Source organism: Trachemys scripta, chromosome 10, assembly GCF_013100865.1.
Source record: "Trachemys scripta elegans isolate TJP31775 chromosome 10, CAS_Tse_1.0, whole genome shotgun sequence".
Classification (NCBI taxonomy): domain Eukaryota; kingdom Metazoa; phylum Chordata; order Testudines; family Emydidae; genus Trachemys; species Trachemys scripta.
Genome location: NC_048307.1, coordinates 21,761,724 through 21,787,971, shown reverse-complemented (window position 1 = coordinate 21,787,971; position 26,248 = coordinate 21,761,724). Strand labels below are relative to the sequence as shown.

Sequence of the window (26,248 nt, the reverse complement as noted above, 5' to 3'; positions counted from 1 at the left end):
AATTATAGGGATGAGCCAGCTGGAAATGGCTCTTTTATTTCTCTCCTTTGATGACAACACATTTTTCAAGCATGGTACCCTAAATGTGATGTCCATGTCCTGCATTTGGATGCTCACGTTGGTGCAGAAGCACAGGAGATGGGCATTGATGTGCCTAAATGGTGAATTGAGTATCAGAATATCAGCTATGAATGCCCAATTAAAGCACTGCACAATTGTAGAATGGGTAACAGCCCTGATTCCTAGTCCCATTAAAGTGACCTCCCGCTATTAGGATATAGAATAATCTCTTGACGGTTAATAAAACCTCTCAAATGTCAATTAACTGAGGAAATAGAGTAAGTGAAGAAATTCATGAGGATATTGGCCCTGCAGCTCCTAAATAAAAGCATTATACCTAAGATGCAGTATAGAAAATGTGCTTAAAGATCTATAAATTAATCTCTAAAAAGGTTAGGATTTAAAATTTGCATTATTGTTATAGCCATGTTGGTTCCAGGATATGAGAGACACATAGTGGGTAAAATAATATCATATTGGACCAACTTCTTACAAGCTTTCGAACTTCACAGAGCTTTTCATCTGGAGAAGGAAACTAGAGTGTCCAAGCTAAATACAAGGTGGGACAGACGGTTAAGTGGTTCACACATGTTGTAGGAGATCACTTAAAATGAAGTGGGCAATTAACACTTCTGCGGTCATAAGGGAATGGAATGTTAGAAGGCAGCTGTGTGTTATAAGTTGTATTGGGCTATAAAACAATCTCTCTGTTAAGGACAGGTCTGCACTGGGAACATAGGTCCTCATAGCTGCGTATCTCAGCGGTGTGAAAAATCCACACCTGGAGAGATGTAGCTATGTCAACCTAACCTCCAGTGCAGACAGTGCTAGATCAGTGGAAGAATTCTTCCGCTGACCTAGCTACTACCTCTTGGGATGGTGGATTAACTACAGTGATGGTTACGTACCTACGCTACATTGATGACATCATCATCTGGACCCATGGGAAGGAGACCCTGGAAGAATTCCACCATGATTTCAACAGCTTCCACCCCACCATCAACCTCAGCCTGGACCAATCTACACGGGAGGTCCGCTTCCTAGACACCACAGTACAAATAAGCCATGGCCACGTTAACACCACCCTATACCGAAAACCCACCGACCGCTACGCCTACCTTCTTGCCTCCAGCTTCCACCCCGGACACACCACATGATCTATCGTCTACAGCCAAGCGCTGAGGTACAACCGCATCTGCTCCAACCCCTCAGACAGAGACCAACACCTACAAGATCTTCACCAAGCATTTTCAAAACTACGATACCCACACAAGGAAATAAAGAAACAAATCAACAGAGCCAGACGTGTACCCAGAAACCACCTGCTACAAGACAGGCCCAAAAAAGAAACCAACAGAACTCCACTGGCCATCACCTACAGTCCTCAGCTTAAACCTCTCCAACGCATCATCAGTGATCTACAACCCATCCTGGACAATGATCCCTCACTTTCACAGACCTTGGGAGGCAGGCCAGTCCTCGCCCACAGACAACCCGCCAAGCTTAAGCATATTCTCACCAGAAACCACACACCGCACCATAACAACTCTAACTCAGGAATCAACCCATGCAACAAACCTCGATGCCAACTCTGCCCACATATCCACACCAGCAACACCATCACAGGACCTAACCAGATCAGCTACAACATCACCGGCTCATTCACCTGCATGTCCACCAATGTTATATATGCCATCATGTGCCAGCAATGCCCCTCTGCTATGTACATTGGCCAAACTGGACAGTCACTACGCAAGAGGATCAATGGACACAAGTCAGATATCAGGAATGACAATAAACAAAAACCTATAGGAGAACACTTCAACCTCCCTGGCCACACAATAGCAGATGTAAAGGTAGCCATCTTACAGCAAAAAAACTTCAGTACCAGATGCCAAAGAGAAACTGCTGAGCTCCAGTTCATTTGCAAATTTGACACCATCAGATCAGGATTAAACAAAGACTGTGAATGGCTATCCAACTACAGAAGCAGTTTCTCTTCCCTTGGTGTTCACATCTCAACTGCTAGCAGAGCACCTCACCCTCCCTGATTGAACTAACCTCGTTATCTCCATACTGATTTATACCTGCCTCTGGAAATTTCCATTACTTGCATCTGAAGAAGTGAGGTTCTTACCCACGAAAGTTTATGCTCCCAATACTTCTGTTAGTCTTAAAGGTGCCACAGGACCCTCTGTTGCTTTTTACAGTGATGGGAGAACCCTTTCCAATACTTTAGTGAGTCTACACTGAAGTGCTACAGTGGTGCAGCTGCAGCGTTTTAAGTATAGACATACCCTAAATCCATAGTTTTTAGTGTCCAGTAGAGTTATGAATTTAAGTCCCCAGACTTGTCTTCTGAAGGTGTTGTGTAGGTGTTCATTGAGGACAAAGAATGAGAGGTCAGATACGGAGCGATTGCTTTGTGAAAAGTGATTGCATGTGGATGATAGGGTATTTTTGTCATTAATTATTTGTGTGTGATTGTTTTCATCCACATAGTTGTTTTGGGACCTTCGATGCACGGGATGAGGTACACCACATGTTGTGATAGGCATGTGTAGCATCCATGGATCTTGAAAGGTGTGATGTGGGGAAGTATAAATATGTCTGAAGGTTTTCTGTTGTTCTGGTAGGATCCAGTGCTGCTTTGAATTTGTGTCTTGGTCTGTGAGGAGTTTGCTTCTGATGATGAGCTTGGAGAGGTTAAAAGACTTGAGATTTAAAGTTAATAGCCTTTATTTCTTTAAGTACTACGCCATGTTGGTTTTTAAATTAACAGCTGAAATTTTTTAGCGTAGGTCTATAGGAAATGATAAAGAGCAATGATACATTGTATTAATTTCTCCACCATAGGCGATACCTCTCTTCCACACACAGACTGTTGCACTAGAAAGACTATCCTAACTAATTAAAAGCATCATTACTGTAGTAATACATAAGATCAAAGGAGTTTTTACGTTTGGGTTCAAATACTGTCAGATTATTTCAGGGGCTCTGAAACTTCATTGCACTGTGACTCTCTTCTGAGAACAAAAGTTACTACATGATCCCAGGAGGGGGGACCAAAGCCTGAGCCTGCCCAAACCCCATTGCCCCAAGTGCACAGGGGGCAGGGGGTGCAAAGTCGAAACCCAAGGGCTTCAGCCCCAGGCAGGGGGCCTATAAACTGAGTCCTGCCGCCCAGGACTGAAGCCCTTCAGCTTTGGGCAGTGGGGCTCAGGGCTTCGGGTTCAGCCCCAGCCCTTACCAAGTCTAATTCCAGCCCTGGTGACCCCATTAAAACGGGGTCATGACCCACTTTGGGGTCCCAACAATTTGAGAACTGTTGGACTGTTTTATTACAGCATATGCAACTCTGATCATCCTCATCCTAGAACAAAATTTAATGGACTTTGAACTTTAATTGGTGCTCAGGTGTTGGGATGGTGCCAAATTGGTGTGGCCATACTGAATGAATGGTGTGAGCATAACTTGACATGACTTAAATGTGGCTGAATGGCTACAGAGAATCCTGAGGGCAGGTTCCCTTTAAGCAGAAGCAAATTTGATAAAGAACTGGCAAAATCTGCATGTACGATCGATATTGAACCTATTGGTTGGCAAATATGAGCCCATGCAAAAGTAAGTATCACACGTATAAAGTTCCAGCATGGAGCACAGGTCGACTTGGTTATAATGACCTTACTGCAAGGACGTCACACAGAGAGCCAGAGTGAATTAATAATGCGTGAGTAAATGTGGGGTGATCTTCGTTTGGTACCACCCCCCAAGCTCCTTCTAAAACACTAATTAGGTAAAAATTAGTAACCTCACACCCACTGGGTATGCTTTTAAGACATGTGACTCCTTTGAGAGGAAAGAGTATAAGAATCAAGCAAAGTAAATTACTGTGGTTGGGATTCCTTAATTGACGCTTGAAGAAGCAATGCTGCTTGACAGAGTAGCCAAAACTACTCCGTGGGCTCAAGTAGGACTGTGAACCAGAGGGGTCTCAAGGCAACCAAGGCCTTGCCTTGGGTGAATCCGAGACAGACCAGAGGGCTGAGAAGAACAGACCAGGAGAGAAGAAGCCATCTATTAAATTGGTAACCACCTTCTCTGTTTCCCAAGCAGGAACTGTGTGAGGCTATCACGGGGCCTGTTTGTGAAAGAGAGACTCGTTAAGAGGAATGTATAGCTCTTAATGTCTAACATAGGAGTTATATGCTTCATATAACCCTTTACCGCTTGTGTAATTCCTTCTCAAGAAACTTCTGTGTATTGTAGAGACTAACAAATTTATTAGAGCATAAGCTTTCGTGGACTACAGCCCACTTCTTTAGGGGTAGTAGCACCCCCTGGTGTCAACACCAGGGAGGCTATTTTGTAGATATTGAGGGGAATCTATTGGGTGTCAAATTCCTCCAAACCCAGTAGACACTTTCTTCAAATAATTGATCTATTTATCTTTTTTCCAAAATGATGTGATTGTCATTGAAAAATCCCATTTAAAAAAAATTCAACCCATATTTGGTGGCTATTTTGTTATGAGTGTCAAGTGCATCCTTCCAGCCTTGTTGCATGTAGTGATGACACAGCCAAAGGGAGGGGCCAGTGAGGAGTCTAAAACATCTCAGTTCTTGGCCAGTAGACATGGTTTAACTCTAACTGGCCTTCTATCACAGTACATGGTACTTTGTTACTACAGTGATAGGGCTTTTTCGGAAAACCCAAGTCAGATAGACATTTTCTTCTGTCACCTGCATGAATAATCCAAAACAGCATCCAGCCTCACTCATTCTCTCTTGCTGTCAAAAACAATCAGTACATATTGTAGTGTACTGCAGTTTTCTCTGTGCTTTAATTCAGCTTCCTCGGTTTTGCTAGCTTTTCTTTCTTAGCATAGGTAAGTTTGGATTAAAGTCTGTTCAGTTGTCGCCTTAAACATTTCTACTTAGTCATGCAGTGTTAGCTTTGTATGACTTGACGTTCTTGCATTCTGTGTCAGGGACTGCGGATGATTCATTTATTTAAAATTTTATTTTTGGCTTGTTCAAAGAACAGAGATTATCTCTATGCATGGAATTACCTAATTGCTTATTTGGCTTTAAAATACTGCCAGAGCTTGACTGTTCAGTTGCTTTCATGCCAGCTAGTTGTTATCTGGGTGGCCAAGTAAAAATGAGTACTTCCAGAGTATCTTCGCTTTTAAAATTAATTACAACCACTTGAAGCAGTATTTCCTAAAATGTTTTATTTTTTACATCTGATACTGATTTGTTAAAATAGGGTTGATCATTGCTTACTTAGCTTTGGTTTTTAATTTTTCTTCTTTGGTTTTTTAAGGACTTTGTAATTTACTTGTGTGTGGGCTGAACGGAATATATGACCTCAAATATAGACTGTCACTTTAAGGCATGTATTGGGATGCCATGCATTATGAAAAAAATAACAGCACCGTCCTTTAGTTTGCAAAATTTACAAAAATAAGGTCTCTGCCTTGATGAGCTTCCCATTGAAAAGATATATAGACAATGATGAATGTTGAATGTAGATTTGATTGTTGGCTGGTAGGCTTTGTAGAACATCAGTGTTTCAAATCTTTTTTTTTTAAACAGGAGAGAGGAAAGAGATTTGGTGTGCTTTAAATGGGGAACTCTATCATGCTCAAGAATAGTATCAAAGAATATGACTTGAGTCTCATATACCTACATTTTATATAAGATGGTCAACCTTTGAACTATGCTTCAAACCTTCCTGGAACTATGGTTTAAATTTTATAGTTTGATGATTGTTAATAAATACTGCATGTAGCATGTTACCTCAGGGGTGGGCAAACTACGGCCCGTGGGCCACATCCGGCTCGCGGGACCGTCCTGCCCAGCCCCCGAGTTCCTGGCCCGGGAGGCTATCCCCCAGCTATCCCCCCTCCCCTGCAGCCTCAGCTCGCTTGCTCTGCCGCCGGCGCAATGCTCTGGGCAGCGGTGCTGTGAGCTCCTGGGGCAGCGCAGCTGCAGAGCCCAGCCTGACCCGGTGCTCTGTGCTGCATGGTGGCAGCGGCAGGCAGCGCGGCTGTAGCGCTGCCAGCCATTGATGCTCCAGGCAATGCGGTAAGGGGGCAGGGAGCTGGGGGGGGGGGTTTGGATAGAGGGCAGGGGAGTTCAGGGTGGTGGTCAGGGGGCGGGGGTGCGGATGGTGGTCGGAGGGGAAACGGGGTTGAATGGGGGCAGGGGTCCCGGGGGGGCAGTCAGGAAGGCGGGGCAGTTGGATGGGGCAGGGGGCGGGCCACGACCCCCTCCCCTAACTGGCCCTCCATACAATTTACGAAACCCGATGCGGCGCTCAGGCCAAAAAGTTTGCCCGCCCCTGTGTTACCTTGTGTGTGTAAACAGAAGCTATGTGTATAGCTGAATGATTGTTAGTCTTGAAGAAATATTTCCTGTGTTTATGGAACATGACTCTTTTCTATTCCATTTGAAACAGATAAATACTCAGCAGCTATGCAGGGGTTCTTACTGTTCTAGGAAAGCACTACACTTTGTGAATTTTAAACCATTTGACATTAACAGCATAAACTGGAGGGTATTTGATACCAGTTTTCTCAATAACAAAAATTATTTGTGAACAGTAGGATTAGTGATCCACAGCAGTGGAATTTCCAAAGAGTTGCACAGAAATGTTCATTTGCATTTTAAAGTAATGGAAATAACATTACTCTCACACCTGATTCCCCAAACGTTAAGTGAACTTGTCAGGTTTGTGGTTTTCTGTTTACAGTTTATAGAAGGGATGACTATACAGTATTTATAATGCCAGTAGTTATAAGAATTTGCTATTTAGCCCTGGTAATTAAGAAACACATTTTTTTCTTGTTCCTCAGTTGATGATTGTGAGTGTGGAGTAAAACTGATTTTGGTGAATTTATGCTCCACTGCAATATGACCCTGCTAATCATCTCCAAAAGCCATTGTCCATTTTCTTGCTAAGTGGCAAAAGTTTGCTTCCACACATGGAGGATTGGGCCAAAAGAAACCTGATGATGTTCAACAAGGACAAGTGCAGAGTCCTGCACTTAGGATGGAAGAATCCCATTCACTGTTACAGACTAGGGACCGAATGGCTAGGAAGCAGTTCTGCAGAAAAGGACCTAAGGGTTACAATGGACAAGAAGCTGGATATGAGTCAACAGTGTGCCCCCTTGTTGCCAAGAAGGCTAACAGCATTTTGGGCTGTATAAGTAGGGGCACTGCCAGCAGACCGAGGGACGTGATCATTCCTCTCTATTCGACATTGGTGAGGCCTCACCTGGAGTACTGTGTCCAGTTTTGGGTCCCACACTGGGCTGAGGGAACTGGGATTGTTTAGTCTGCAGAAGAGAAGAATGAGGGGGGAATTTGATAGCTGCTTTCAACTACCTGCAAGGGGGTTCCGAAGAGGATGGATCTAGACTGTTCTCAGCGGTACCAGATGATAGAACAAGAAGTAATGATCTCAAGTTGCAGTGGGGGAGGTTTAGGTTGGATATTAGGAAAAACTTTTTCATTAGGAGGGTGGTGAAGCACTGGAATGGGTTACCCTAGGGAGGTGGTGGAATCTTCTTCCTTAGAGGCTTTTAAGGTCAGGCTTGACAAAGCCCTGTCTGGGATGATTTGGGAATTGGTCCTGCTTTGAGCATGGGGTTGGACTAGATGACCTCCTGAGGTCCCTTCCAACCCTGAGATTCTAAGATTCTCTGGTATTTGACATCTAAATTTTTTCTGGTCTTCAAAGGAAAGTTCTAGTTGATTTTCATTTTCTTGCCTAAAATCATGGTGTCTGGGTGCTGGGAAGATAATTTTCTATAGTTCTAGATATAAAATATACTATGTACAGTATGGATCTTCTGCTAAATTTCTAGAATGGAACATGCAGCTGGTCTGGTATTCACTCCTTTACAAGTTTCAGAGTAACAGCCGTGTTAGTCTGTATCCGCAAAAAGAAGAACAGGAGTACTTGTGGCACCTTAGAGACTAACAAATTCTATATGCATCCGAAGAAGTGGGCTGTAGTCCACGAAAGCTTATGCTCTAATAAATTTGTTAGTCTCTAAGGTGCCACAAGTACTCCTGTACTCCTTTACAAATATCTCTGTTGTGTTTTTTCCCCAAGGAAGCTAAATTTTAAAGCTTCAGTTTGTTATGCTGTTAAGTTTTAAAAAACATTTGTAGGGTATTTGTAGCTAGATATTTTTATTCTCACTCCTTTTTGGGGCTGTGGTTACCCAGGTGTTACTGTAGCCGGGGGTCAGGAGTTAAGAATATTTCTGATGGCATGTTTTTGGTTGCTTTTGCTGATTACTATCTGAAATGATAGTATTTGTCAGGCATGAACAACAAACATACACAGTTTATCTTTTTTTATTTGAGACACATAGCAAAAATGCTGATGTCAAACATTTCCTCAGTAGCTACAATGTTGCCACTATGTACAAAATATTTGTTAAATGTACTACACATATAAAAATACAGTATGCATTACATATATACAGTACAATGTGCAAAACATATGGCATTCAAAGATATGGAATTTATCTCAGGGGTGCAAACAGCAAATACAAAGGCATCATGGTTTCTTATAGAAAGGCAATACATAAATGGACATCCTGATTGCCATAATTTTTATTTAATAAACTAGTGCTTAAATGAAGAGAGCTCTACAGATTAGTATCTTTCTTCTTTTTTCATAAAGTGAGATGCTAAGACATAATTGTGACTATGAAAATAAGAAGAGAAACACCTATCACGCTAAGCATTATTTCTACTGCAAGCAACAATGAAGAAAGAAACCAGATATTACTTAATACAATTTCTCAAACAAAACAACAAATTTGTGCTGTTAACATCAAAAACAACTTCAGAAATATCTACATCCTTAATTTTTAAAAAGTATAACTAAGTAAGTGGATAATACTTTTTGGGACTGACTTTTTTCCTTTAAAATACAAAATGCCTCCTTTGGCGATATAAATGACAATGCTTTGGTTCCTATTATTTTATTTGAGGCTGTGTATCTCCTTTTGATTATCTAAGCAGTATTCTTACCAAAAAAATAACAGTTGTTATACTGTAGTACAAAGGTGTACTTGGTACTATTCTTTGCTGAAATGTAGCCCTCAAACAGTTACCATGATGACTGCAAGATTTCTAAAGCTACGTTTACACACTGGATAAGAAAATTCCTTGCATTCAATCTCAGACATTGCAGAATGCAGTAACAATGTCTCTCCTTTTCTAATGTGGAACTGCACTGAAGCATGAACTTCAGTGCTTGCTTCCAATTTCCTTTTACATTTAATAAGTTGATGTAAAAGGGGACTGTTGCTTTAAATATACAGGTTAATTAGATTTGAGAGCTCAGATAATGAGCCTCTTATGCATGTTCTCTAGTTGCAGTGTATCTCCTATGAACATTTTTTTCACATTCCACTTAGTCTCTTTACAGCTATGTTTATTCGATTGACAAGAAAGGTGATAGAAAAACAGATTTAAAAATTTAACAGTTCTACAACAGTAAAGTGTTTCAACATTTAAGGGTTCTTTATTCAGAATTCTGTGGCACTATGTTCTAATATTTATTTTCCAGTTTAAAAAAAAAATTAGGATGCAATCCAAATAAATGATTGTGCATTAGTCAGCTTTACAAGGCCCTTCCAGTTAAAGTATTCTGTGATTACAGTGGGTCGTCTTTTATGACCTCTAGAGCAGTTGGACAGCTTGTGCTGGGTTATCAATTATGTTGCCTATCTGTTACAATTTTCAGCCATACAAATGTGTTTTGTATATTGGCAGATAGGCAAATACCAATAGAAAACATCCATATGTTGCTTATTTTATATACCTGCTTACCTACCTTAAGGTTACCTCGGTGAACTAACTATATTTTAATAACTGTTTAAAAAAAGATTTCAGCATAGGAGTAGGAAGTTCTTCCTAAATTCTGTGGCACTTAGCTCTTTAAAAACCTGATTCTGAAAACCCTCACTGTTGCAAGTTCAGGTTTCAGAATTGGGTCCTAAAGTTGCACAGAGAACAATTGCCATAAATTCTGCCCTTCAAAAGTCTTTTACATTTATGACAGAGATAATTAACTGTTTAGTGTTCAAGAAAAATGGCATGTAAGCGTATCTTGTAAACTTATATGCCTCGCTAAATATTGAAGGGCACTAGAAGTGCAGAAGAAACACTGTTTCTGTGGTAAATTTAGTGATAAAAATGGTATCCTTAATTGTAACGTTACTGTCCACTAACAGCGCAGTTCACAGGAACCATGTTTTGTTAGTTTACTTTCGCTAGCTTGGTGAATTTGTTATCAGTGCATTCTTTTGCAAGTGCAACTGTTCATACAATGAGTGCAACTGTTCTCACAATGAGAAATACCACTGTAGTGGTAGCAGTCACAAGTCTGTACAGTCATTGTTAAAGATTTGTCTTTTTTATATTACAAAAATGATCATTTAAAACATGCACAAGAAAATTTTTCCACAATGCCATGTATGTATGAATATGGCAAATATTGTAGCACATTTCACAATATACACTCTAAAGCAAACATACATATATCTATGTGTGTGTGTGTGTGTGTAAGGTTTTACAATACAAGTATTCTGAATTATACAAAATCACATTTCTATTTCAAGGACAGTATAATAATCCCTTAGTTTTACGTGAATTGAGACAATATAAGTAGAAAGCAATTCTGTACTGGTATCAGCACATTTTAGATATATGGGATTTTTTTTCTGCACACAGATTCCTATGGGTTTGTTAACATTCTACATTGCCAAAAAGGGTATTTGTATAGCAATCTACTATACAATATTGCCAGTATGAAGCTATATTTACATGCACATCAAAAAAAAATTTTTTTTTCCTCAACTAGAAAACTGATTTTAGTTAAAATCACCTTCATCATTTAAACAGAAAGCAAAGACAAAAGGGGCCATTTTGTTACTACCATCTTTGGTCTGTTGTCACATTTCACACTGCACATTTTTCGTTCAATATCATACATAATATACTAACATAGTAGCATAGAACAATATACATTTCATACACAGGTCTAGCTACCAGACCAAGCATCTATTCCTCCAAGGTGCTGAGTGCCTTTAACTCTCTTTGTTTCAGTAAAATCTGAGAACAATCAGGAGCTCAGAGGAGGCACTTAGCACCTCATAGGATCAGCCCCCAAGAGAGTGTCGCCAAGTGGAATGGGTAAAGGTCAGGGTATTTATTGTCTGAAGAACCCTACTCTAGTCATCAATATTAAAAGCAAAATACTACACATAAGTAACAGTGTATATAATACCAAAGCCAAGACAATTAAAACTTAAGGCAGACAGTCCATATGTAACATTGTACCCAAGTATTGTATGCACAACTACTCCTGGCAGTATCTAGGCACAACAGTGAGGAATAAGGATAGCATCCTATCCCTTAACTTTGAATTTCTTTGTCTGTTACTATCACAGACATTTTCTTAGAATGTTTATGTTTAAAACCAAACTACATGTATGAATTGGCATCTTCATAAGTGTGGCCTTTTATGAAGTGTTTGCAAATATTTACATAGCTTTATATGAAATTAATTTTAAAATGTTGATCTGATCTATCCCAAAAAGTACAGAGGCTAATTTAGTCCCCAAGTCTGCAAAGTAATCCATTAGTCTGAATTTCTATGTTTATACTTAGTCAACTGAACTCTGCCCAAGCAGAACTAATGGCTTACACTTCATGATTGGTAATTTAGGAAGTTATAAGAATTTGGACTATTATAATCTAGAAGTTCATTTTGGTATGCTTATTAAAATGGTTACTGTACAGTTAACAGCAGCCACTTTTAGTTTGTTTCCAGCATTTCTTTGATATCAGTTTACCTCTGCAAAATGGCATAAGCTTTCATACCACATTGTGCACTAAACACTTGCTAAATGTTATTTTTGAAACTGAAAAAACAATTAAGTATCCTCACACTTTCTTGTCAAACTATCTGAAATGGGCCATCTTGATTATCACTACAAACGTTGTTTTTTTTCTCCTGCTGATAATTGCTCATCTTAATTAATTAGCCTCTTTAGAGTCAGTAGGGCAACTCCCACCTTTTCATGTTATCTGTATGTGTATAGTATATATATCTCCTTACTATATGTTCCATCCGATGAAGTGGGCTGTAGCCCACGAAAGCTTATGCTCAAATAAATTTGTTAGTCTCTAAGGTGCCACAAGTACTCCTGTTCTTTTTGCGGATACAGACAAACACGGCTGCTACTCTGAAACCTGTTTCTGAGCTGAGACCCATTTTCAATCCAGAAATTACTTTATTTCTAATCTTAATTTTGTGGGAATATGTATGTATTAGTTACAGCAATACTGTTAAAGTTATTGTATGAGAAATAAAATAGAGTTCTAGAATATTTCATTCCTATTTGCATTCTGGTTTGTTTTTCAAAGTATTTTCATGTTAGTTTCTAAAAAGTTAGAAATTCTACAAGGAGCAAATTAGGGAGTTGTCATTTGTTACTGCATGCCCATCACCACCAATCCAGCATGCCCACAACTAAGTACTGTTTTTTGCGACAATCATCTATTCTATTTTTTGAAGGATTAATCCTTAATAGTGTTGAATTTTACATCTTGAAGCTTTTCTACTTTTTCATTGCTCTTAAACAACTTTTACCTAAGATGTTCAGGGGTTAGGGAGTTGGTATGTTGGTATCTTAAGAGATGAAAGTTGCCTATCTTGTCAGTACATCCTATGAATTCTGACCTTGATCCTACAAAAATTTTAATTGAGGTCAACATGTCTTATTCATGTCCATAAATGTTTGCAAGATCAGGGCCTACAACAATTATATGGAACTCCTCTTGTATTGTCCTGTAAACATTTTAATATCCTGAAATGATTCTTTGAGATATTTGGCTAGATGAATGTCTCTAGCAAATAGTCTCTGAAACAATGGAAGTAAACTTGGATATTAAATATTCTTAGAATACTATAGTCTATGGGTTTGGTGACCACTGCTACTCTGCCTCCACAAAAATAAGCTGTACAAGTCACAAAGGTAAAAAGTATACAAATAACTGTCTGATATACACATATCTAATAAATCCAAAGTGTTGCTATAGAAAATTCAGTGTTCTCAATATACCTGGCCTTGCTACAGTGGATTGTGTGCAATTACATTTAAAATGTCCCTTTGGCTGCAGTTAAGTTCTTCCCTCAGGATTTAAAATTGAAATAGAGTAAGAGGAGTTTTCTAAAAGTCACAGAAAATAAAATAAAATACAAATACAACTTGAACAAATTTAAAGACTCTAGACAAGTGAAATTTCACTGAACCAGCCAGTGCTTTTAGTTGCCTTTGCCCTTACAATGCCTCTTGATCTTGGCTCAGGCTGTCCACAGGAACAATCAAGTGCAGTGATATCTTACCTTCCCTCAAACAATGTTTACTCTTTATTGGTACAGTAGGTTGAAATCTGATTGCACTATTTTTCTTCTGTTTAAAGTCTAATCAAATGACCACACGTTTTGCAGTTCGTTTGAGCATTATGAAGATATCTCAATGCTATTTCCTATATACACTTTTTTTTCCTGCTTTCTTCTGGGTGGTACTTTTCATCAATAACTACAAACATTCTCTCTTGACCTGTGAAGTATAATTCCCAGATGGCTCTGATCTGCATTATTGATAGAAGGGTAAAGAAACTTACTTGTATACTTCAACATAAATGCAGAATTAGCATCAAGCATTTCTCCTTCCCAATCATTCTGTGGTAATTTACCTTAATTGCAACCAGAATTGTGTCATAAAGGACATATACTGTAAACAGATAAAGTCAAATTTGCATCTGCTGCACCTCTATAGCTTAATCCCAGTGCAGCTGTAGGTCTTGTGGATCTAGAAAGTCAGTGGAAAACATACTTGGAGCAGTAGAGCTCAGAGGAGTAAGCCCCGATGAGGAATTGGGCATGGTAATGTCTAACCACTCCATATTGTCTAAATTTGTGTCAGGAAGGTCAAGAGATAAACAGGAACTATTAGCAGTGAATTGTTGGTCAGCTGTTTCCATGGGTGAATGAGCATGATCAAGCATGCTGGAGTGATTAAGCAGATCATTCTGAAGATCTTCAATCAGAGAAAATGATTCTCTGTCCTCGCGACTGCTTGTTAGTTGAGGAATTTCATTACCTGAAGGTAAAGTTCCATCCAAGAGAGCTTCAAGTTGGTTCTCCAAACTTAGAGACAAACTGTTTGTTGGTTCTAAAGACATAGGCGGTGCCATTTGGACTTGTGGTGGTGGGCGAGATACCACTGTGTTCACTGGCATTGTGGTGATATTGGCTGTAACTGGTCTCATTTTGGAAATGGGAGATGGTTCCTCTTTTATAGGGAGGGAAATCTCTGTATAAAAGAAAGTTAAAATAAATCCATGAAAATAAAGGGCATACAAAGATTAGGCATCTTCAAATATTCAACTACTAAATACTTTCTTGAGGTACAAACTGTAAATATAAACTAAGCATGTGAAGTTGTTTATCATTTTAATAATGAGACAAGGTGGGTGAGATAATATCTCTTATTGGATCAACTTCTGTTGATGAAAAAGACAAGCTTTTGAGCTTACACAGAACACTTCTTCAGGAGTTGGTCCAATAAAAGATACTGCCTAATCCACTACATCTGTCTAATATCCTGGGACCAACATGGCAATAACAACACTGCAAATAATTCTAATAAGGAGACACAATCTCTTTTAAAGTGATCTCCACATCTTTTCAGTAATATTTCAGCAAGTCAGAAATATTATATCCATCTGAGGAGAACTGACATGATGTCCATGGTCTTTCTAAATTGAAGATCTGAAATACTAGTGCTATGTCCAAGTGTATTTTACCACAGTTATACAGCTGTTTCACTAATTTAGTACCAAATATTACCTTAGAACAAGAGCTCACGTAGTGTTGTTCTTATTAAAAGGACATTTCTACTTAAGCAGTAACTGCACAAGTCCTTGAGGAGGCTAACGGAACAATTTACTTAACCTTACAAGTTAAGTATGCCTATATTTTCTTATGCCTTGTTTAGTAGCTCTTTCTAAACTTCAACCCTGCTGCTCTTAATCAAATAGCCCCAGTAAAGTCAATGGAACTAGTTGCAAGATCATTCCTCTGTTGTACATTTATTAACAGAACAGAGTTCACAAACAGTTTTTGTGCATAAAACTTTAAGTGAAGACAATGAAAAGCTTTTTTGTCTACCAATCCACACAGTTTTCTCGTGTCTAGTCTTCACTAAAAAGGTTTGCTGGTATAGCTGTTCTAGTAAACCTTCCTAGTAGAGAGACAGCTTCTAATGGCAAAAATGTGCTTTTGCTGGTATAGTTCATACAAAATAAGCTATATTTAAGGCCCAGCTTAATTTGTGATATTGCAGATTCCGCAATATTAGGCTTCCACTGCAATTTTGACAGCAGGTGCCCTGCCGTGTGCAAGGCTAACAATAGGAGCCCCGGACGCCCATAATAATAAGGTCTGTTATTGCTTGTCTGCAACTCAACCGCAATTCAAGTAGGGCCTTATCTATGTCAGCAAAAGCGCTTTTTTGCCAGCATAACTGCATCTGCAAGAGGGCTTCTGTTGGTATAAAAAAATGTTTAAAACACATCCTTAGCCAACATTATTCTGGCAAAGGTTTTTAGTGCAAAGCTCATTTAGGTTAGGGCAATAGCCCAGGAATGGGGGCCTTTCCTTTTTAATAAGAAGATGGAAAATATCTGCCACAGTATTTTTGCTTAATTTTTTTGCAAAACTTACAGGAATTGGCAAATGACTCTTACTGATCAAACCATAATTTCTTCACCCTCTGCTACAGATGTTTGTATATATCTGAGTAAGCATAATAATGTGTTCTTTACCATTTCCTATAACTTTACATTATCATTTGGAAGTGAGAAGCATAGAACCATTATCATGAAGATTTTTGGGGAGCATTAGAACTATTTGTGCACATTAAACAAAGCTTGATTGTTCTGTATTAAGATGTTTGAATTTTTGTGTAATAGTCTCAGTTGGTCATTACAAAGGTCTTATATTGTGGTTAGTCTATAAAGGCAGCTATTTTGCTTTCAGATTATACAATCCCTGCATTGTGTAATTCAATTCTTACTTATTCTTAAAACTCTTCAGTTAATTTTGACTAGCAGAAATCCTGTAGATTTTTAGGATATAGTTGAAATTCCAGCTACTAACGAACAATCAGTTTTTTTTTTATCTTGGCACTCATCAATTCCTTATGGAAGCAACACTCAACATTACACTATTGATTGCTTGCTATCAGAAGATTTTCTTCTCAGTTTATTAACCATTTATCTGCATACAATGAATTTTATGTATGTTTTTATGCCAATGCTAGTTTGCAAAATTCTTTTGTTCAGAGTTGCTTTCTGATCTTTAATCTTAGTTTAAATGCTGACTGGAAGATTAATTATGTCACATTTTAATTTACTTGATTAAATGGGACAGGACGTTAGCCATTAACTAATATATGTGTGCGTGCACATTTTATGCCTATTTCCCCCAATAGTTTCTTTGATGGTTAGGTTTTAATGTGTTAATTTTGTACATTACAATAGAAAATGTCAATGGAAACACGCTTTATTCTGTATATATTGTCTTTTCCAGATTATCTTGGAAGTTTTCCTTTGTCTGTCTCCTTTTCTTCCATTCTACCAAACACTATGCTATACTACTGTTAGCAGACATAATGAATGGTGAGAATTAGAGTGCAGGTTTTTCTCAGGTGGCAGATGCAAAAACTCTGCAACCATAATTGGCTTGATGTGATAGTCAGTAATACGCAAGAGCTATAGCGGCAGAACTAGAACCACATGAAGGATACTGACCCTGGAGATTATTATTGAACCCTGTTAGAAAGGGGAAGCAACTAAGAGCTTTTACCACTTAAATAAATTACCCAGCGAGTGACTGAAGTGGTTCTCCAGGCTGGCTCACATTCTAAGATTAGGGCTGCATGGAGTCATGAGAGGTATGTGAAAGAGCCCAGAAAAAGACTGTGCAGCATGAGCAGAATGGCCAGTCTTCTAGAGCAGTGTTTCACAACCTTTTTGATACCAGGGACTGGCGCCAGTCCATGGACCAGTCATTGAGAAACACTGTTCTAGAGAAATGGGGAGGAAACATTTTCTAGAATGGCAGATGAGGAATATATTAAATTTACATAAGTATGTGTTTGTAAGACTCTGGATATAGCATCGTCCTTCAATATAGCTGGAACCTGCTAGTAAACTCAAGACACCATAGTGATGAGTACCCTAGAATACCTTGGTAAGACATCAATTGTTCATCTTTCCCTGTTGGGGCTGCTTTATGAACAGCTGGACATTGAAGAGCTTTATTGAAATAACAGAGAATCGTATCCTGATTCAGTTTAGATACTGTAATCGGATTAAAATATTTTAATTCTTGTGTTAAATACAAAGCACTTTTTTCAAAATTTAATCTATATAAATCTACAGAAAGCAGATTTTAATTACCCCTATAGTCTGAACTGGATCAGAACCATAAGTAGTTTACTTCCCACATACCCCTGAAATGAATGTTTTACTTGCCTCAAAATTACAGCTGAAACCTTGATAAATAGTTGTCTAGTTAAAATGTAGAACTACTTGTATACTCTCTACTAAGATATTTTTGTCACGGTCTAAAGCTGATGTATAACAATTGACAGCCTTCTACAGCAGCAGTCAGCTTGGGTCATAGGGGTCAATGATTATTTTCCTCACTGGTAGTAGAACTTTGGCCTTTGAAATACTTTGCATTTAGGTACAGTGTTCTTAGAGAATTGAAGAGGAATAATAAATGTCATGGTTGGTACCTAAATAGCCACTTGTTCCAGCAGAGGAGACTCCTCTGCTGTAGTGGCCCTGTTTTCTTCCTTACTCCTTTCTTCCCGTCGCATCTTAATTTCTTGTTCGAATTTCTGTCAGTTTTTTTAATAGTTTTGTCTATACATTACACATAGTGTTAATCTGACTTACCTCCACTCTTAATGAGGATATCAAAGAGATCATCCATCTGCTGACTGTGTGCATTTGAAATCTGTAAGAGAGAGAATTTCTTGTCATGCAGACCTTAATATAAGATGTGACTGATGCCAGCTTCCCTCAATAACACTATTAACATTAGCTTGGCTTATAGCTCTAGATTTTTTTTTTAAATGACTTTAGCCTCACCAATAAAAGATGGAGTAATGCCATGCTTTTAAATAATACTTTGAATGATATTAGATGGGGGTTGTCATATGTGTTACAGTTTTGTCACTGAGGGGATTAGCATAAGGCAAATCAGGAAAATGCTGAAAGGCGAGGAGAAATATTTTTTTAAAAATAATGTAAGTAATGTTGATGTATTTAATAGCTTTTTAAACAGTGGCTTCTTCTACCACGTAAGCACCAGCCAAGACTAGTGGGTGGGCTACTGGTTACACATTTTTTTTTAAATAATGTTCTAAAGAAATTATTACAATGAAATACAAATAAAGCAAATGAGCATCTTGCCTTGCAACTGTCTTGAAGTCTCCTCATTGCCAACATGAATGATGTCATGGTGACACTTTAAGGCTCACCCTCCAATATGCCTCATAATAGTACTGACAACACTCATTAAAATTAGGGGATCTTTTTGAGTGATCCTGCTAATGTACCTTCTAAATGTTGTTGAAAAATTTTACACAAATACAAACAATGGAAAAATAATAAATCGTACACTTATCAAATACAGCTTAACCATTTTCAAGGTATTATGGGTCAGACAAACTCTTTAAAGAGCTGAAGACATGCAATGTCATTTGAAGGGTAATTATTACTAGATTGGTAACAAGGTGTCAGATTTGATAATATCACAATATTAATAATTTCTATACAGCTAATAAACAAACAACCAATATTTTGTAGATCTGAAATAATTTTATCTAAAGGATAAATTCAGTTAACAGAATCATGAAAAACCAGAGCTCTTGGAGTAAAAGATCACTATACATATCCAAATGTCAATAGGGTAGGTCTAAGCCAGGGGTCTCAAAGTCCCGACCCCCGGGCCATCTGAAGCCAGAGAACCTGCCCACTGCAGCCTGCGGAGAAGAGACGCAGGCAGACACGCTGCTGGCAATGTCTGCTGTAGAAGCTCCTCCCCCACCCCGCAGCTCCCATTGGCTGGGGGAGAGGGACAGAGATACCATCACTAGTCACTGGGCAGAGTCAGCATCACTTTTTTCCACAATGACTATTAACAAGTCAAAATACTGAACACAACTATCTGATGCACACCTTGTTGCAATCCTGAAGGTTTCAACTGCTCAGCCACTGAGGCCAAACATCAACAAACTGACAGAACTGAAGCGTTGCCAGGTGTCTGGCAAACACTAAAAACTCTCTGGCAGGCGAAGAACTGTATAAAGTTGTATGACAGTTTTATTATTGCTAAGAAATTCAAAATAAAAAATACAATAGAAACTTTTTCTTTTCTGAACACCATCTGCAGTGACATTATTGGCCTGCTGAGAGGATTTGAGGACTGCCACTGGCCCTAAGGTAAATTGAGTTTGAGACCCTGGTCTAAGCAATGGAGTGCATGCAGGAAAATCCTAGCACTCGGACCAACACATTGACACTGATTCTAATAATTCTATGTAAAAAGAGAAAAAATTATCTGATAGTTATTTTCTCTTATTTAACCTACCTCTCGCTGACATGCCTGCATGTTGCGGGTCTGTTTTATGGCCTCTTCATAACGTGGAGGGTCTTTTGTCTTGGCTACTGGATTGCTGAATAGAGAGTGTTGTATGATATATGGCTGGGACTCAGGTGGTGAGTCAGGCTGTGTGAAACAACAGCATAATGAACAAACAAGTGTACCATATTGGTAATGTAAACTATTCTTAAGGGGATCAGCTATATAAATATTAGATTTACCCTAGTTCTCAAGTCAGATAACTATCTAGTTAAAAGTAATCACACACTATCAGTTATTTTTTACAGCTAGATTAGATATTGTATGTATTCTGTATGTAAAATATTCATATACACCCAACACTAATTCCTCATGCTTACATTTTCTTAATAAAAAATGTAGCACCAATCTTGTGGAGAAGTGAGCAAATCTTACCTTACTGGGTCCATTTTGCACTGAGGGAACCTGGTTCTTCCCAGCATCAAGGCTAGTGTTTAATGCCTTATTGATAAAAGGCTGCTGTAGTGTTGTAACAGGTGGATTTTGATAGGGAAATACTGTATTTGATGTATTAGATGGGAAAACCTGTAAAGGATTAATATTTTATCAAAAATTTTTATATTCACAATGATGGTTAAATGACATTAAAATCATTAGGGAAAGTAAAAGCAATTATGCTTTCTTACTTATGTATTTGTTTGCTTAACTTCTACCTGGGAAAGTGTTTTTTCTATAACTACAATAATTGTCTGTATTTTTCAGTGGATCAGGCAGAAGAGTCTGGAGCAACTGTCACCACTGCTGTTCCTGAAGAGAGACTATCACTGTGCAATGTTGAGCCTTCACTCACCTGAAATTTATAATACTGCTTCAGTCTGATTGAAGAGTCTGGAAAATAGCTTTTGCTGATGATTATACTTAAAAATCTAAACTGCTTTCCTCTCTGATTTTCCAGGAAGCACATGACCTATCAGTGTTGTACTGAGAGGAACATGGTTTCTGGCACGTTTGAGGCATGAAACAATTTAAAATAACAACATCTCCACCTACTGGCCAACCAATAAAGCACAATTGTACTAATTTCTGGCCTGATTTAATTTCAAACTAGTTCTTAGAAAAAGATGATATAAATTCCTAGTGCATATCTAAAATACATGCCCTTTTGTAAATCTGGATTATCAAAACTACATAAAGACAGTAACATCTGCCCCTTTAAGATAAAAAGTCCTTATTTGAGTAGGTTAGCTGGTATTTGAGCACAATCTAAAGAAATAAATGGAAAAATGGGAACAACATTTTTTCCCATCAATACAATAACACATGCTTAATAACAAAGAAATACAACAGCTAGTACTAATATAGTAGTTTTCTTTCATGATACCTACCTTATTAAAGTTTAAGGTCCATCAGCCCCATTTTTTCACATAGGGAAAATATGGTGCACAGAGCAGTTAACAGCTAGGTCCAGAAAGGTGACTTAGACTCAGCAGTGCAATCCCTAAAACGTAGGCATCCTGGGGTGTAGTGGAATCTACAGACCCAAGTTACGTACCAAAGAACAGGATTCACACAAGCCAGCATGCTGAGCAGGAAGCTGCCTAAAGTAGGCACAAAAAATGTCAGAAAGGGGTGTGGTCTAAGTTTTGGCCCTTAAAGGGAATTGGGCACCTAATTGTGGACTGCAGGGAGGTACTTCCCTCCACTCTGCATTCACAGCCCTGAATCCATCCCTGGAGTTAGGCCAGATCCGGCTTAGGTGCCTTTCTCACCAAAAAAAATGAGGAAATTCATCCCTTCTATGTTCTACAGCCCAGTGGTTAGAGCACTCACTGGGTATGTGGGAGACTTTGGTACAAATCCCCACACACTGATTTGAAACAGGGTTTCCTGGCTCTAAGGTGAGTGCCCTAACCACCAGAGTATAGGGTACTCTGAGACAGATCTCTCTCAATCTCCCCCGTAGAAGCTGTTTCACTTTGTATAAAATACTTAATATTCATTGGAGCAGGGCCTGGAACCTAGGTTTTCCAGATGGGCACCCTAACCACCGGGCTACAGAATCATTCTTTCTGGTCCACCGTATAGTATCCAGTAAACCAGGTTGTCTACCTTAGAAAGGATAATATGTCCTGTAGTAAGAGGAGGCCCTGAGATATAAACCTTGGTATCAGAGGCCTGGTATGAGGCCTAAGGCCTGAACTAAAGTAATGGTCAAGACTTTGCTAACATAAAGCAAAGTTAAGCTGTGAGCCAGAGGCAGGCCCTGCTCACAGAAGCTGGCAAGGAAAGGGCTGATGCTGCAAAAAGATACATACCTAAAAAGTACTGAACACTAAATATCAGAAAACTCCAATACTTGTACATTCCACACATAAGAAGGAACAGGCTGACCCATCCCAATGACAGGGGCAAAAGGGTAAAATGATGGAAAGAGTTGTTTTGATCGAACCAATCTGTACAAGGTGAGAGAGAGGCGGCACCTTACGACGTAGAGGGGTTGTACCTTGCTGCATAGAGGGATTGCACCTCAATACGTCAGGAGTGATGTGTAACTTGTTTGTACCTGTGTATAAGAATGTATCCCTGGGGTGGTGTCTTTGTCCGGCCGAGGGAGCAGTGGAAAGTCCCGCCACTGACTGAGCCTGGTCCATTGCCAAGAGGCACTTTCTCGTAGTATGCCCGGTAGACTAAGTAATCTACGGGGAACTGCAACTGTGTCCGAGGTCGCAATAAACCTGGTCAACGTGACTTTGCATCTTACTAGACTCTGTGCTCATTGGGGGTTCTCTTCGGGTCTGCTGGGTCAGCTATCTGCGCAGAGCTGGGACAGCACACCGAGGGAACACACGCACGCAGCCGAGTGATATCAACATAGGAGAAAGCAGAGCACCACACCGGTAGCATCTGACAACATGTCCTAATAGAGCACATAGGTTACCCATGTAGCAAATGGTAACAGAAATGCCTCAAATTACAGTATACAATAATTTCACATTTATATCTCATCAGTAGTCACAAACCTTTCTGATTTGTTGGGCCTGACTGAGCACATACTGGGTGACGGTATTTTGTTTTGATGGTGGACCATGAATCTGTGGTGCTGTCTGAACTAGACCAGAAGATGAAACAGGCGCAGATACTTGTGATGAAGCCTGAATTCCTGCTTGTGACTGAGCCTAAAGACAAATGAAATTTACACAATGACATTTAACATTTTTAGCTATTTACAGTATAGTTATGGCATAATCAATAATCCTCAGTTGTGGTAATTTACAATCAGTCAAGAAGTCACATTGTTTGAATATTGTTTCACTTTCTGATTCCACAGATTCCATTTACAGCCCAATATTTGAGTATGTAAAAGTAAAATAGAAGTCGATGGGAAAACACACAGTTGGACTTGGGAGAAAAGTCCCAATACGCATTTTGCAAACAACAGCATTTGGAGTTATATGTTCTGATCCAGTATAGATCAGAAAAACTGAATAGGATACTTTCTGTACAGTCTGGAAAAACTCCACCACATTCTTGTTGAGACAGACAGCAAATGAAACAGCAATAGCACATGAATATATAGTAAAATATTTGTACACAACTGAGAAACCCCTTTCTATACACCTGTTCCTTGAACCTCAAATGTATGGTAATGTAAATCCCTTCCCTCCCTCCAAAAAAACAACCCCAAAACATTAAGAACTTTACTATGCCAAAGCTAATTCTCCCCCAGCAGAATCTGGGCAGTCTCTATTTCCTAAACATAGTGCACCATCACTGCATGCAGGTATGATAGGGGATACTTTTAAGTCATCAGGTTTTTTTCGTCTTAGCTTGGTAGCCTACTAAAACTAAGTGATGTCACTACTACAAAATCTGAATGAAAGGAGATCAAGGAGACTCCAAAGTTTCCATTCACATTTCAGTAGTACAGAATGTCATGGAGATCAGTTGCACTAGAATCACCTAACTGATTTATATTGTGTAGAGTGGGGTTGCTGGAGCAAAGGGGCTGGATCTCCTGCTTTACCTGAAGGTTAGGGGAGCAAGGAGCAGAGTGGCCCATGTGCAGAAGAGCTATTTGCATATCCAGGAAGGTAGCAGAGGTTCCAAGCAAGGAGATAGGGCTTCCCAAGCTACACTGGCAGGGGAGATCCCAGCATGTGGGAGATATGTGGTTGTTGAGGCCAGAATTAATTGATTTAATTAATTGATTAATTGGAAGATAAGTGGGTGTGAGAATTCATTTTATCTGAGGGATGAGCATCAGAACTGATTTTATGTTTGAGGGAAGAACTGATGACTTGTGTGGTGGTGGAAAGTCAGAGTTGATTTATGGGGGGCAGGAGGGAGTGCATGTGGAAAGGGATAGAGGACTGCAGGTACTTGCCTCTTGGGCTAGTAGGCTTAATCCTTGGAAGAATAATTGTCAAGGAAATGTTTCAAAATATTTTTGCTAGAATGCAAAAAGGACTCATCTAGGAAATGCCTGAGTATGGGAAAAGAAGCTAACTGAAACAATTGGCTCTTGATAGTTTCTACTCAAGTCTAATGCAATCATGAAAAAAGTCAATATTTTTACAATTATTAAGAATACAAACAGCGCTTTTCTACTCTGTATATAAAAAATGAGCAGCATGGCTGACAATCATAATGGGTAATTTGAATGATTAAAGATAGAGAAAACATTTCATACCTGTAGCTGTATATTGCCCACTGGTAGTTGCACTGAAGTGGCTGAATTCGGTCCTTGGATAGACAGTGGGAGTAACAACTGTGTTGTTCCGTGGGTAGTTAGTAAAGCTTGAGGCTGGGCAACAACTGCAGTTTGTGGCTGCCTCTGTGAACTCACATAGAATTGAGAGATTACATTCTGTGGTTCAGCTTTGGCCAAAGGTATCTCCTGTTTGATAACAACAGCCTTTTTAGCAACTAGGTTCTGGCCACCAGTAGACACTGGCTGTCCTAAAGAATGGCTGGTTACAGATACTGGTTGCCTTGGACTAGAGCAATCAGTGAGAGTATTTTCATTTTTGATAGCAGCATTTAATTGTTTCTGATCCAGCGTAGTTACGGAGTTAACAGGAGTCTGGGATTGCTGCTGCTGCTGACCCCGTTTTTCAACCTCCAGTTGCATTTTCAGCACTTCCACAAGTTTCTGTTCTTGTTCCAGCTTCCTTTTGAGCTCTTCAATCTGCTTCTCTTTTTCTTGAAGCTTGCGGTCCTTTTCTGCTGCATCAAGCTCCATGCTTGAAATGCTTCCACTGGCATGACTCAGACTGTCTTCATTCACAGTCACTCTTAGAGGTGAGGTGCTTAAGAACTGGGATGGTGACATCATGCTCATCATTTCTGTGAAAGTATCTGTCATGTTTGTGTCATCTGTGCTCAGACTTGATTGTTCTGAAGGAGATGGTGAAATGGGCAAAGGGGAGCTAATGCTTTCAGTATGTGCTAATTTGAAGCCAGACGATGTTTCTGAAGGGAAGCTCCCCACTGATTTATTTAATGTTGTAACAGGGAATGCCACAGTTACCTCCCCCGTGTTACTGATGACACCAGTAGAAGTGGTTATTGCAACCACTTTATTAGTATTGACACCATTATTATTATTAAGATCTTGGTAGGGTTTTAAACGCTCAATAAGATCTGTTTTAGTTCCAGACACTGGCAATCCCCTTAATTTCAATTCCATCTTCAGTTCAGCTACCTGAGGATAAAATAAGACTTAGTATTCAAAACCAAACCAAACCAGCATGTTGTTTTATTTGCATTGCTAAAAGCATATTCAGCATATTCACTAATCATTATGCACTGGTCTTCTGTGGGCAAAAGAGATTCTTTATAGCAACATTTATGTAAAGAAACATATCTATATGAACAAGTTCCTTTTGGTGGAAAGTCAAAAATTCATTTTAATACTATTACATTGCTATACAATGGACAAACATTTCAGATAGCACTGTAAGCACAATGCATATTTCTTTAACACAAACAAGACTCATCTGGGAAGTATGAAAGTACATCATCTCTTCATTTTGGACTGAAAACTTCTGAAACAAATCTACGGTATCTGACAAATGTGCACATTAAAGCACTGAATACACAAAATTTGGCATGTTGAGTCACTTTCTTATGCCAGCATGAAACAAGATTATGGGACCTATTGTATCAGAAATTTATCAGGAGGATTGGATGACTCAGTGCATTAGTCACCTTTAGTTAGAAATTGACCAATTATTACCATATGCCATCTGGGTTTCTTTCACAAGAATGAAAAGCATAAGCAATTTAGCTATCTAACTTCTGGTGGAGAGAGCCTGGATTTTCCAGTCAAATAAGTATACTGACATACTCACTGGGGGTGAACTATGGACAGAAGGCGTAAGTTACAGTATGTGTTTTATGTAATTCTTTCCATCAAAAT

The 26,248-nt window shown here is 39.1% G+C and overlaps 1 protein-coding gene and 1 long non-coding RNA gene across 6 annotated transcripts in view; one reads left to right on the top strand and one right to left on the bottom strand.

The window, feature by feature from the left end:
* The window catches only part of LOC117883550, a 48,684-nt gene extending 26,463 nt beyond the window's left edge, over positions 1-22,221 (top strand). The window contains exon 3 of the long non-coding RNA XR_004647319.1: positions 20,590-22,221. This is a non-coding gene — a long non-coding RNA (uncharacterized LOC117883550). The remainder of the gene's footprint in view (positions 1-20,589) is intronic.
* Positions 12,263-26,248, bottom strand: part of MRTFB (myocardin related transcription factor B) — a 177,510-nt gene continuing 163,524 nt past the window's right edge. For 4 of the 5 annotated variants that reach the window (XM_034782919.1, XM_034782918.1, XM_034782920.1 and 1 more), the window contains 6 exons: positions 24,518-25,531; positions 22,848-23,003; positions 20,263-20,412; positions 19,837-19,974; positions 18,138-18,198; positions 12,263-14,482 (listed from right to left, as the gene is read on the bottom strand). In XM_034782919.1, coding sequence (XP_034638810.1) covers positions 13,947-14,482; positions 18,138-18,198; positions 19,837-19,974; positions 20,263-20,412; positions 22,848-23,003; positions 24,518-25,531 — 2,055 coding nt within the window. In that variant the 3' untranslated portion in view covers positions 12,263-13,946. The remainder of the gene's footprint in view (positions 14,483-18,137; positions 18,199-19,836; positions 19,975-20,262; positions 20,413-22,847; positions 23,004-24,517; positions 25,532-26,248) is intronic. The other variant, XM_034782921.1, reaches the window with a different exon arrangement.